Source organism: Anthonomus grandis (genome assembly GCF_022605725.1).
Source record: "Anthonomus grandis grandis chromosome 1 unlocalized genomic scaffold, icAntGran1.3 Chromosome57, whole genome shotgun sequence".
NCBI classification, from domain to species: Eukaryota; Metazoa; Arthropoda; class Insecta; order Coleoptera; family Curculionidae; genus Anthonomus; species Anthonomus grandis.
Window position 1 is genome coordinate 109,068 of NW_026088431.1, and position 13,024 is coordinate 122,091.

Consider the following 13,024-nt stretch of genomic DNA (forward strand, 5'->3'; position numbering starts at 1 on the left):
CAACTGTCGGACTCCATTTTTGCAAATATCTCAAAAACTAATAAATTCTCAGAAAATATGTAGAGACATAAAAGGAACCTCTAGTCTCTTGCTAGCCAGTAACACCTAAACGACTTCCGTGACTAAAATAATAACAGACTTACAGTCAATTTTATTTAAGGACAATATTTTTTTCAACTGTCGGACTCCATTTTTGCAAATATCTCAAAAACTAATAATTTCTCAGAAAATTTGTAGAGACATCAAATGAACCTCTAGTTTTTTGCTAGCCAGTGACACCTAAACGACTTCCGTGACTAAAATATTAAAAGACTTACAGTCAATTTTGTTTAAGAGCAATATTTTTTTCAACTGTCGGACTCCATTTTTGCAAATATCTCAAAAACTAACAATTTCTCAGAAAATTTGTAGAGACATAAAATGACGCTCTAGTTTTTTGCTAGCCAGTGACACCTAAACGACTTCCGTGACAAAAATAATAAAAGACTTACAGTCAATTTTGTTTAAGGGCAATGTTTTTTTCAACTGTCGGACTCCATTTTGGACTCTATCTCAAAAACTATTAATTTCTCAGAAAATATGTAGAGACATAAAAGGAACCTCTAGTCTCTTGCTAGCCAGTAACACCTAAACGACTTCCGTGACTAAAATAATAACAGACTTACAGTCAATTTTGCTTAAGGGCAATATTTTTTCCAACTGTCGGACTCCATTTTTGCAAATATCTCAAAAACTAATAATTTCTCAGAAAATTTGTGGAGACATAAAATGACCCTCTAGTTATTTGCTATCTAGTGACATCTAAACAACTTCCGTGACTAAAATAATAAAAGACTTATAGTTAATTTTGTTTAAGGGCAAAATTTTTTTCAACTGTCGGACTCCATTTTTGCAAATATCTCAAAAACTAACAAGTTCTCAGAAAATGTGTAAAGACATAAAATGAAGCTATAGGCCTTTGCTAGCCAGTGACACTAAAACGACTTCCGTGACTAAAACAATAAAAGACTTACAGAGAATTTTGTTAAAGGGCAATATTTTTTACAACTCTCGGACGCCATTTTGGTACATAACTCAAAAACTAACAATTTCTCAGAAAATGTGTAAAGACATAAAATGAAGCTATAGGCTTTTGCTAGCCAGTGACACTAAAACGACTTCTGTGACTAAAATAATAAAAGACTTACAGTCAATTTTGTTTAAGGGCAATATTTTTTTCAACTGTCGGACTCCATTTTTGCAAATATCTCAAAAATGAACAATTTCTCAGAAAATTTGTAGAGACATAAAATGACCCTCTAGTTTTTTTCTATCCAGTGACACCTAAACAACTTTCATGACTAAAATAATAAAAGACTTACAGTCAATTTTGTTTAAGGGCAAATTTTTTTTAACTATCGGACTCCATTTTTGCAAATATCTCAAAAACTAACAATTTCTCAGAAAATGTGTAAAGACATAAAATGAACCTTTAGGCTTTTGCTAGCCAGTGACACTAAAACGACTTCCGTGACTAAAACAATAAAAGACTTACAGTCAATTTTGTTTAAGAGCAAAGTTTTTTTCAACTGTCGGACTCCATTTTTGCAAATATCTTAAAAACTAATAATTTCTCAGAAAATTTGTAGAGACATAAAATGACCCTCTAGTTATTTGCTATCCAGTGACATCTAAACAACTTCCGTGACTAAAATAATAAAAGACTTATAGTCAATATTGTTTAAGGGCAATATTTTTTTCAACTGTCGGACTCCATTTTGGCAAATATCTCAAAAACTAATAATTTCTCAGAAAATTTGTGAAGACATAAAATGACCCTCTAGTTATTTGCTATCCAGTGACATCTAAACAACTTCCGTGACTAAAATAATAAAAGACTTATAGTTAATTTTGTTTAAGGGCAAAATTTTTTTCAACTGTCGGACTCCATTTTTGCAAATATCTCAAAAACTAATAATTTCTCAGAAAATTTGTAGAGACATAAAATGACCCCTCTAGTTTTTTGCTAGCCAGTGACACCTAAACAACTTCCGTGACTAAAATAATAAAAGACTTACAGTCAATTTCGTTTAAGGGCAAAATTTTTTTCAACTGTCGGACTCCATTTTTGCAAATATCTCAAAAACTAATAAATTCTCAGAAAATATGTAGAGACATAAAAGGAACCTCTAGTCTCTTGCTAGCCAGTAACACCTAAACGACTTCCGTGACTAAAATAATAACAGACTTACAGTCAATTTTGCTTAAGGGCAATATTTTTTTCAACTGTCGGACTCCATTTTGGACTCTATCTCAAAAACTAATAATTTCTCAGAAAATTTGTAGAGACATAAAATGACCCTCTAGTTATTTGCTAGCCAGTGACACCTAAACAACTTCCGTAACTAAAATAATAAAAGACTTACAGTCAATTTCGTTTAAGGGCAAAATTTTTTTCAACTGTCGGACTCCATTTTTGCAAATATCTCAAAAACTTATAATTTCTCAGAAAATTTGTAGAGACATAAAATGAACCTTTAGGCTTTTGCTAGCCAGTGACACTAAAACGACTTCTGTGACTAAAATAATAAAAGACTTACAGTCAATTTTGTTTAAGGGCAATATTTTTTCCAGCTGTCGGACTACATTTTTGCAAATATCTCAAAAATGAACAATTTCTCAGAAAATTTGTAGAGACATAAAATGACCCTCTAGTTTTTTGCTAGCCAGTGACACCTAAACAACTTCCGTGACTAAAATAATAAAAGACTTACAGTCAATTTCGTTTAAGGGCAAAATTTTTTTCAACTGTCGGACTCCATTTTTGCAAATATCTCAAAAACTAATAAATTCTCAGAAAATATGTAGAGACATAAAAGGAACCTCTAGTCTCTTGCTAGCCAGTAACACCTAAACGACTTCCGTGACTAAAATAATAACAGACTTACAGTCAATTTTGCTTAAGGGCAATATTTTTTTCAACTGTCGGACTCCATTTTGGACTCTATCTCAAAAACTAATAATTTCTCAGAAAATTTGTAGAGACATAAAATGACCCTCTAGTTATTTGCTAGCCAGTGACACCTAAACAACTTCCGTAACTAAAATAATAAAAGACTTACAGTCAATTTCGTTTAAGGGCAAAATTTTTTTCAACTGTCGGACTCCATTTTTGCAAATATCTCAAAAACTTATAATTTCTCAGAAAATTTGTAGAGACATAAAATGAACCTTTAGGCTTTTGCTAGCCAGTGACACTAAAACGACTTCTGTGACTAAAATAATAAAAGACTTACAGTCAATTTTGTTTAAGGGCAATATTTTTTCCAGCTGTCGGACTACATTTTTGCAAATATCTCAAAAATGAACAATTTCTCAGAAAATTTGTAGAGACATAAAATGACCCTCTAGTTATTTGCTAGCCAGTGACACTTAAACAACTTCCGTAACTAAAATAATAAAAGACTTACAGTCAATTTTGTTTAAGAGCAAAATTTTTTTCAACTGTCGGACTCTATTTTTGCAAATATCTCAAAAACTAATAATTCCTCAGAAAATTTGTAGAGAAATAAAATGACCCCCTAGTTATTTGCTAGCCAGTGACACTTAAACGACTTCCGTGGCTAAAATAATAACAGACTTACAGTCAATTTTGTTTAAGGGCAATTTTTTTTCCAACTGTCGGACGCCATTTTGCAAGATATCTTAGAAACCAGTAACTTCTCAAAAAATTCATAGGAACACAAAATGAACCATTAACCTTTCACTATCCAGAGCAATTTAAATCACCCATTTAAGTAAAATAGCAAAAAAGTTACAACCAATTAAGTAAACATGAAATTTTTCCCTTGTCAGTAAATACTACCCAAGACAGAGAGGAGTGAGTAGAAGAAGAGTCAGCTGTTTCCGTGACATCTGTCTAGGAAAAGTCATAACAATCACCCCCCTAAACACATATATATGTGAACGAATTTGTAATAAAGCCGCCTTAAACATGGAATGTCTACAGCCCCATTTGAAGACCATCAAAGTGCCCACCGGGACGGACAAAGTGTACAAGGACGAGTGCGTTTACTCCTTCGATAATCCGGTAAGTGCATTGGGAAATTGCAAATTGGGGGGCTTAACTTAGGGCTAACATAGGAAACCGACACGGGCCTCTACGTGAGCCTCACCAGTTTCCTAGGGCTGGGCAGGGAACACGTGGAACGCCACCACCAAAAAACCGGCGAAGCAGTTTATTTGCACCTGAGACGCGAGAGACATGAGGTAAGCAAAAAAAAAACAAAACACTCTCGCCGAGGGGTCCATTTGATGTCAATTGTTTCGTAAAACAAAAAACAGGTTTCGTCCCCCACACAGGGAGACGGTCCCGAGAAGAAAATCACCCGATTGGCTATAGGGGTGGAGGGGGGCTTCGATCCGGGCTCGGGCAGTAAGAAGTTCGAATTCCAGGACTTTTATAAAATCGTGGTGCTGCCCAGTTTCACTTCCATCGATTGGCCCCACGATTCTTTGCCCGAGATCGTTCGAATGTCGGTTCGGGCCCTATTGGATCTGCCTTCGGCCAGTAAATTGGCCGAATTGGAGGCCCTGAGTGGCACCTGGGACGGCGAGGAAAGACTCGTGTCCCGGCACGCTCAGAATCTGATCCAGCTGGATAATGGCAAAAAGATCCCGCCCACCAACTGGAAATGCGAGAAATGTGATAAAACCGACAATCTCTGGCTGAACCTGAGTGACGGTTCCATTTTGTGCGGCAGGAAGTTCTTTGACGGTTCCGGAGGGAACAATCATGCCGTGGAGCATTTTAGTGTGACCAATTATCCTTTGGCTGTTAAATTGGGTATGGTGCCCTCGGAAATGACCTTGAAGGGTTGTTTTAATTGAATCTCTTTTGTCCAGGGACGATTACTAAGGATGGAAAGGCCGATGTGTTCAGTTATAGCGAGGACGATATGGTGGAGGACCCCCTGTTGGCTCAGCATTTGGAGCATTGGGGTGAGGTGTTTTCAACTGTTTACTGGGAATTTTGAGAATTTTTTAAAAAAATTATAGGGGCATTAAATGAACCTTTTTTCTTCCCCTATACAATAGTATTTAAATCATCTTGCTAGGTAAATTAGTAAGAGAGTTATAGGCAATTTTGTTAGTGAACAATTTTTTTTCCAACTGGATAACACCATTTTGGTAGATTTCTCAAAAACTAAAAATTTCTCAAAAAATTTATAGAGACATGAAATAAGCCCTTAACCTTCCTCAATCCCTCACCATTTAAATCACCTCCCTAACTAACTTAATAAAAAAGTTGCAGCTAATTTTGTTAGTGAACAAATTTTTTTCCAAGTGTCCAACACCATTTTGGCAGATTTCTCAAAAACTAAAAATTTCTCAAAAAATTTATAGAAACATAAAATGAACCCTTAACCTTCCTCAATCCATACCCATTTAAATCACCTTCTCAATTAACTTAATAAAAAAGTTACAGGCAATTTTGTTAGAGGACAAATTTTTTTCCAACTGTCCGACACCATTTTGGCAGATTTCTCAAAAACTAATAATTTCTCAAAAAATTTATAGAGACATGAAATGAACCCTTAACCTTCCTCAATCCACCTCCATTTAAATCACCTTCCTAGCTAACATAATAAAAAAGTTGCAGCTAATTTTGTTAGTGAACAAATTTTTTTCCAACTGTCAGACACAATTTTGACAGATTTCTCAAAAACTAATTATTTCTCAAAAAATTTATAGAAACATAAAATGAACCCTTAACCTTCCTCAATCCATAACCATTTAAATCACCTCCTCAATTAATTTAATAAAAAAGTTACAGGCAATTTTATTAGAGGACAATTTTTTTTCCAACTGTCCAACACCATTTTGGCAGATTTCTTAAAAACTAATAATTTCTCAAAAAATTTATAGAGACATGAAATGAACCCTTAACCTTCCTCAATCCACCTCCATTTAAATCACCTTCCTAGCTAACATAATAAAAAAGTTGCAGCTAATTTTGTTAGTGAACAAATTTTTTTCCAACTGTCAGACACAATTTTGACAGATTTCTCAAAAACTAATTATTTCTCAAAAAATTTATAGAAACATAAAATGAACCCTTAACCTTCCTCAATCCATAACCATTTAAATCACCTCCTCAATTAATTTAATAAAAAAGTTACAGGCAATTTTATTAGAGGACAAATTTTTTTCCAACTGTCCAACACCATTTTTGCAGATTTCTCAAAAACTAATAATTTCTCAAAAAATTTATAGAGACATGAAATGAACCCTCAACCTTTCTCAATCCCTCACCATTCAAATCACCTCCCTAACTAACTTAATAAAAAAGTTAAAGCAAATTTAGTTAGTGAACAAATTTTTTTCCAACTGTCCAACACCATTTTGGCAGATTTCTCAAAAACTAATAATTTCTCAAAAAATTTATAGAGACATGAAATGAACCCTCAACCTTTCTCAATCCCTCACCATTCAAATCACCTCCCTAACTAACTTAATAAAAAAGTTGCAGCTAATTTTGTTAGTGAACAATTTTTTTTCCAACCGTCCGACACCATTTTGCCAGATTTCTCAAAAACTAAAAATTTCTCAAAAAAACTATAAAGACATAAAATGAACCTTTAACCTTTCTCTATCCATCACCATTTAAATCACCTCTTCAACTAAAACACTAAAGGAGTTACAAGCAATTTATTACGCTAAAAAAAAAAAATTCCTCGACTAGGCATCAACATTTCCCAAATGGAAAAAACGGAAAAATCGATGGTCGAACTCGAACTGGAACTGAACCAAAAAGGCAACGAGTGGTCGACCTTATGTGAATCGGGCGGGCAACTGAAACCGATCTACGGTCCGGGATACACCGGGATGCAAAACATGGGCAACTCCTGCTACTTGAACAGCGTCATGCAGGTCCTGTTCCGGATCCCGGATTTCATCCGGAAATATTACGAGGGATGCGAGGGGATCTTTCGGCAGGCGGGCAGGGACCCGGCGGAAGATTTCACCGTTCAAATGTAACGTTTTTTTTTTCTTTTTTGCCATTATTCCAATAGTTTCCTAGTTAAATATATGAAGAGAAGGTTTTTGGGACAAAATGGAATTTTGCCATAATTTCCTTAATTTTCCACAGATTTCTATGGAAATTGGGTCATTGGAAAGGGATTTTATTTCCAAACAAATAATGTATCTATAAAAATTTCCATTTAACCAATGGTTTTCAAGCTAAAAAAAAATTAAGGAAAGATTGCCGGGATAAAATGGAATTTTGCCATAATTTCCTTAATTTTCCACAGATTTCTATGGAAATTGGGTCATTGGAAAGGGATTTTATTTCCAAAGAAATAATGTGTCTATAAAAATTTCCATTTAACCAATGGTTTTTAAGTTAAAAAAAAAAATAAAGGAAAAATTGCCGGGATAAAAGGGAGTTTTGCCATAATTTCCTTAATTTTCCACAGATTTCTATGAAAATTGGGTCATTGGAAAGGGATTTTATTTCCAAACAAATAATGTATCTATAAAAATTTCTATTATCCCAAAAGTTTCCAAGTTAAAAAAAATATATGAAGAGAAGGTTTTTGGGACAAAATGGAATTTCACCATAATTTCCTTAATTTTTCACAGATTTCTATGGAAATAGCGTCATTGGAAAGGGATTTTATTTCCAAACAAATAATTTGTCTATAAAAATTTCCATTTAACCAATGGTTTTCAAGTTAAAAAAAAATTAAGGAAAGATTGCCAGGATAAAATGGAATTTTGCCATAATTTCCTTAATTTTCTACAGATTTCAATGGAAATTGGGTCATTGGAAAGGGATTTTATTTCCAAACAAATAATGTGTCTATAAAAATTTCCATTTAACCAATGGTTTTCAAGCTAAAAAAAATTGAAGGAAAGATTGCCGGGATAAAATGGAATTTTGCCATAATTTCCTTAATTTTCCACAGATTTCTATGGAAATTGGGTCATTGGAAAGGGAATTTATTTCCAAACAAATAATGTGTCTATAAAAATTTCCATTTAACCAATGGTTTTCAAGTTAAAAAAAAATGAAGGAAAGATTGCCGGGATAAAATGGAATTTTGCCATAATTTTTTAAATTTTCCACAGATTTCTATGGAAATTGGGTCATTGGAAAGGGAATTTATTTCCAAACAAATAATGTGTCTATAAAAATTTCCATTTAACCAATGGTTTTCAAGTTAAAAAAAAATGAAGGAAAGATTGCCGGGATAAAATGGAATTTTGCCATAATTTTTTAAATTTTCCACAGATTTCTATGGAAATTGGATCATTGGAAAGGGATTTTATTTCCAAACAAATAATGTGTCTATAAAAATTTCCATTTAACCAACGGTTTTTAAGTTAAAAAAAAATAAAGGAAAGATTGCCGGGATAAAAGGGAGTTTTGCCATAATTTCCTTAATTTTCCACAGATTTCAATGGAAATTGGGTCATTGGAAAGGGATTTTAATTCCAAACAAATAATGTGTCTATAAAAATTTCCATTTAACCAATGGTTTTCAAGCTAAAAAAAAATGAAGGAAAGATTGCCGGGATGATAAAATGGAATTTTGCCATAATTTCCTTAATTTTCCACAGATTTTTATGGAAATTGGGTCATTGGAAAGGGAATTTATTTCCAAACAAATAATGTGTCTATAAAAATTTCCATTTAACCAATGGTTTTCAAGCTAAAAAAAATTAAGGAAAGATTGCCGGGATAAAATGGAATTTTGCCATAATTTCCTTAATTTTCCACAGATTTCTATGGAAATTGGGTCATTGGAAAGGAATTTTAATTCCAAACAAATAATGTGTCTATAAAAATTTCCATTTAACCAATGGTTTTCAAGTTAAAAAAAAATGAATGAAAAATTTCCGGGATAAAATGGAATTTTGCCATAATTTCCTTAATTTTTCACAGATTTCTATGGAAATTGGGTCATTGGAAAGGAATTTTAATTCCAAACAAATAATGTGTCTATAAAAATTTCCATTTAACCAATGGTTTTCAAGTTAAAAAAAAATGAAGGAAAGATTGCCGGGATAAAATGGAATTTTGCCATAATTTCCTTAATTTTCCACAGATTTCTATGGAAATTGGGTCATTGGAAAGGGATTTTATTTCCAAACAAATAATGTGTCTATAAAAATTTCCATTTAACCAATGGTTTTCAAGTTAAAAAAAAATGAAGGAAAGATTGCCGGGATGATAAAATGGAATTTTGCCATAATTTCCTTAATTTTCCACAGATTTCAATGGAAATTGGGTCATTGGAAAGGGATTTTATTTCCAAACAAATAATGTGTCTATAAAAATTTCCATTTAACCAATGGTTTTCAAGTTAAAAAAAAATGAAGGAAAGATTGCCGGGATGATAAAATGGAATTTTGCCATAATTTCCTTAATTTTCCACAGATTTCTATGGAAATTGGGTCATTGGAAAGGGATTTTAATTCCAAACAAATAATGTGTCTATAAAAATTTCCATTTAACCAATGGTTTCCAAGTTAAAAAAAAAATATGAAGAGAAGGTTTTTGGGACAAAATGGAATTTTACCATAATTTCCTTAATTTTCCACATATTTCTATGGAAATTGGGTCATTGGAAAGGGATTTTAATTCCAAACAAATAATGTGTCTATAAAAATTTCCATTTAACCAATGGTTTTCAAGCTAAAAAAAAATGAAGGATACATTGCCGGGATAAAATGGAATTTTGCCATAATTTCCTTAATTTTCCACAGATTTCTATGGAAATTGGGTCATTGGAAAGGGAATTTAATTACAAACAAATAATGTGTCTATAAAAATTTCCATTTAACCCATGGTTTTTAAGTTAAAAAAAAAATAAAGGAAAAATTGCCGGGATAAAAGGGAGTTTTGCCATAATTTCCTTAATTTTCCACAGATTTCTATGGAAATTGGATCATTGGAAAGGGATTTTATTTCCAAACAAATAATGTGTCTATAAAAATTTCCATTTAACCAACGGTTTTTAAGTTAAAAAAAAATAAAGGAAAGATTGCCGGGATAAAAGGGAGTTTTGCCATAATTTCCTTAATTTTCCACAGATTTCAATGGAAATTGGGTCATTGGAAAGGGATTTTAATTCCAAACAAATAATGTGTCTATAAAAATTTCCATTTAACCAATGGTTTTCAAGCTAAAAAAAAATGAAGGAAAAATTGCCGGGATAAAATGGAATTTTGCCATAATTTCCTTAATTTTCCACAGATTTTTATGGAAATTGGGTCATTGAAAAGGGATTTTAATTCCAAACAAATAATGTGTCTATAAAAATTTCCATTTAACCAATGGTTTTCAAGTTAAAAAAAAATGAAGGAAAGATTGCCAGGATAAAATGGAATTTTGCCATAATTTCCTTAATTTTCCACAGATTTCTATGGAAATTGGGTCATTGGAAAGGGATTTTAATTCCAAACAAATAATGTGTCTATAAAGATTTCCATTTAACCAATGGTTTTCAAGCTAAAAAAAAATGAAGGAAAGATTGCCAGGATAAAATGGAATTTTGCCATAATTTCCTTAATTTTCCACAGATTTCTATGGAAATTGGATCATTGAAAAGGGATTTTATTTCCAAACAAATAATGTGTCTATAAAAATTTCCATTTAACCCATGGTTTTCAAGTTAAAAAAAAATTAAGGAAAGATTGCCGGGATAAAATGGAATTTTGCCATAATTTCCTTAATTTTCCACAGATTTCTATGGAAATTGGGTCATTGGAAAGGGATTTTAATTCCAAACAAATAATGTGTCTATAAAAATTTCCATTTAACCAATGGTTTTCAAGTTAAAAAAAAATGAAGGAAAAATTGCCGGGATAAAATGGAATTTTGACATAATTTCCTTAATTTTCCACAGATTTCTATGGAAATTGGGTCATTGGAAAGGGAATTTATTTCCAAACAAATAATGTGTCTATAAAGATTTCCATTTAACCAATGGTTTTCAAGCTAAAAAAAAATGAAGGAAAGATTGCCAGGATAAAATGGAATTTTGCCATAATTTCCTTAATTTTCCACAGATTTCTATGGAAATTGGGTCATTGGAAAGGGATTTTAATTCCAAACAAATAATGTATCTATAAAAATTTCCATTTAACCCATGGTTTTCAAGCTAAAAAAAAAATTAAGGAAAGATTGCCGGGATAAAATGGAATTTTGCCATAATTTCCTTAATTTTCCACCGATTTCCATGGAAATTGGATCTTAGGGAAGACATTTTAATTCCCAACAAAAAACGTATCTATAAAAAATCGCGAAAACTCAACGGTAACAGAGTAAAAGCAAATTAAATGATTTTTTTTTTCTCTCGGGTGTTATCTTCAGGGCAAAACTAGGACACGGGCTTCTGTCCGGTAAGTATTCGGTGCCGCCGCCCCCCGGGGCCCCCGCGGACGCCGATCCGCCCGGAATCACCCCCCTGATGTTTAAAACTCTGGTGGGCAAAGGTCATCCGGAGTTTTCCACTAAGAAACAACAGGTAACCTCCAACAAAAATCCGCCTCTAAAAGAGACAACAACAAAAAAACTGCCATTCTCTTAAAACCAGGACGTCCAGGAGTTTCTGCTGCACATCCTCACTCTCCTGGAGCGTCACAACAACACCGGTGGCCACGCCCAAAATCCCGGCGATTGTTTCAAGTTCGAGGTGGAGGAACGTTTTCAGTGCGGTCAAAGTAAAAAGGTGAAATATTTGACGAGGAGCGAGGTGTGTCTGGGCCTGAACATCCCGATGGACGCGGCGATTAATAAGGAGGAGGTGGCCGCGTACGAGGTGAGGAAACAGGAGGCGGCGGAGGCTCAACAAGGGAAGAAACTCGACCCGGACGCACTCGTGCGACCCAAAATCAAATTTTTCTCCTGCCTGGAGTCGTTCACCCAATCGGAGGTGATCAATAACTTCTTCAGTTCAGCCGTGAACGGAAACGTGGTGGCCAGGAAGTAAGTCTCAGTGAGAAGACGGCTGGATGAGTGATTTTCTTTTGAATGATGAGTGAACCTTTTTTCTTCCCCTATACAATAGTATTTAAATCATCTTGCTAGGTAAATTAGTAAGAGAGTTATAGGCAATTTTGTTAGTGAACAATTTTTTTTCCAACTGTCCAACACCATTTTGGCAGATTTCTCAAAAACTAATTATTTCTCAAAAAATTTATAAAGACGTAAAATGGACCTTTAACACTTCTCAATCCCTCACCATTTAAATCACCTCCCTAACTAACTTAATAAAAAAGTTGCAGCTAATTTTGTTATAGAACAAATTTTTTTCCAACTGTCCGACACCATTTTGGCAGATTTCTCAAAAACTAAAAATTTCTCAAAAAATTTATAGAAACATAAAATGAACCCTTAACCTTCCTCAATACCTCACCATTTAAATCACCTCCCTAACTAACTTAATAAAAAAGTTACAGCTAATTTTGTTAGTGAACAAATTTTTTTCCAAGTGTCCGACACCATTTTGGCAGATTTCTCAAAAACTAATAATTTCTCAAAAAATGTATAGAGACATGAGATGAACCTTTATCCTTCCTCAATCCACCTCCATTTAAATCACCTTCCTAGCTAACATAATAAAAAAGTTGCAGCTAATTTTGTTAGTGAACAAATTTTTTTCCAAGTGTCCAACACCATTTTTGCAGATTTCTCAAAAACTAATAATTTCTCAAAAAATTTATAGAGACACGAAATGAACCTTTATCCTTCCTCAATCCACCTCCATTTAAATCACCTTCCTAGCTAACATAATAAAAAAGTTACAGGCAATTTTGTTAGAGGACAAATTTTTTTCCAACTGTCCGACACCATTTTGGCAGATTTCTTAAAAACTAATAATTTCTCAAAAAATTTATAGAGACATGAAATGAACCCTTAACCTTCCTCAATCCACCTCCATTTAAATCACCTTCCTAGCTAACATAATAAAAAAGTTGCAGCTAATTTTGTTAGTGAACAAATTTTTTTCCAACTGTCAGACACAATTTT

The 13,024-nt window shown here is 33.2% G+C and overlaps 1 protein-coding gene across 2 annotated transcripts; it reads left to right on the plus strand.

Annotated features, from left to right (window-relative positions):
• Window positions 1-3,905: 3,905 nt before the first annotated feature.
• Window positions 3,906-11,999, plus strand: LOC126749456 (ubiquitin carboxyl-terminal hydrolase 5). 2 transcript variants are annotated; one of them, XM_050459147.1, is made up of 7 exons: window positions 3,906-4,069; window positions 4,123-4,248; window positions 4,324-4,825; window positions 4,885-4,980; window positions 6,725-7,016; window positions 11,366-11,519; window positions 11,589-11,999. In XM_050459147.1, exons 1-7 carry the CDS (start codon window positions 3,974-3,976, stop codon window positions 11,982-11,984), a joined length of 1,662 nt encoding a protein of 553 aa, XP_050315104.1. In that variant the 5' UTR covers window positions 3,906-3,973; the 3' UTR covers window positions 11,985-11,999. The 2 variants fall into 2 exon arrangements, with proteins under 2 accessions (XP_050315104.1, XP_050315105.1); XM_050459148.1 differs by having other exon boundaries at window positions 4,342-4,825.
• Window positions 12,000-13,024: the final 1,025 nt, after the last annotated feature.

Excerpts from the sequence above, each read along its gene's own strand:
- LOC126749456 (XM_050459147.1), top strand. The coding sequence starts at position 3,974 with ATGGAATGTCTACAGCCCCATTTGAAGACCATCAAAGTGCCCACCGGG. Across the intron at positions 4,249-4,323 it reads TGAGACGCGAGAGACATGAG|GTTTCGTCCCCCACACAGGG; the intron begins GTAAGCAAAAAA and ends AACAAAAAACAG. Across the intron at positions 4,981-6,724 it reads TCAGCATTTGGAGCATTGGG|GCATCAACATTTCCCAAATG; the intron begins GTGAGGTGTTTT and ends TTCCTCGACTAG.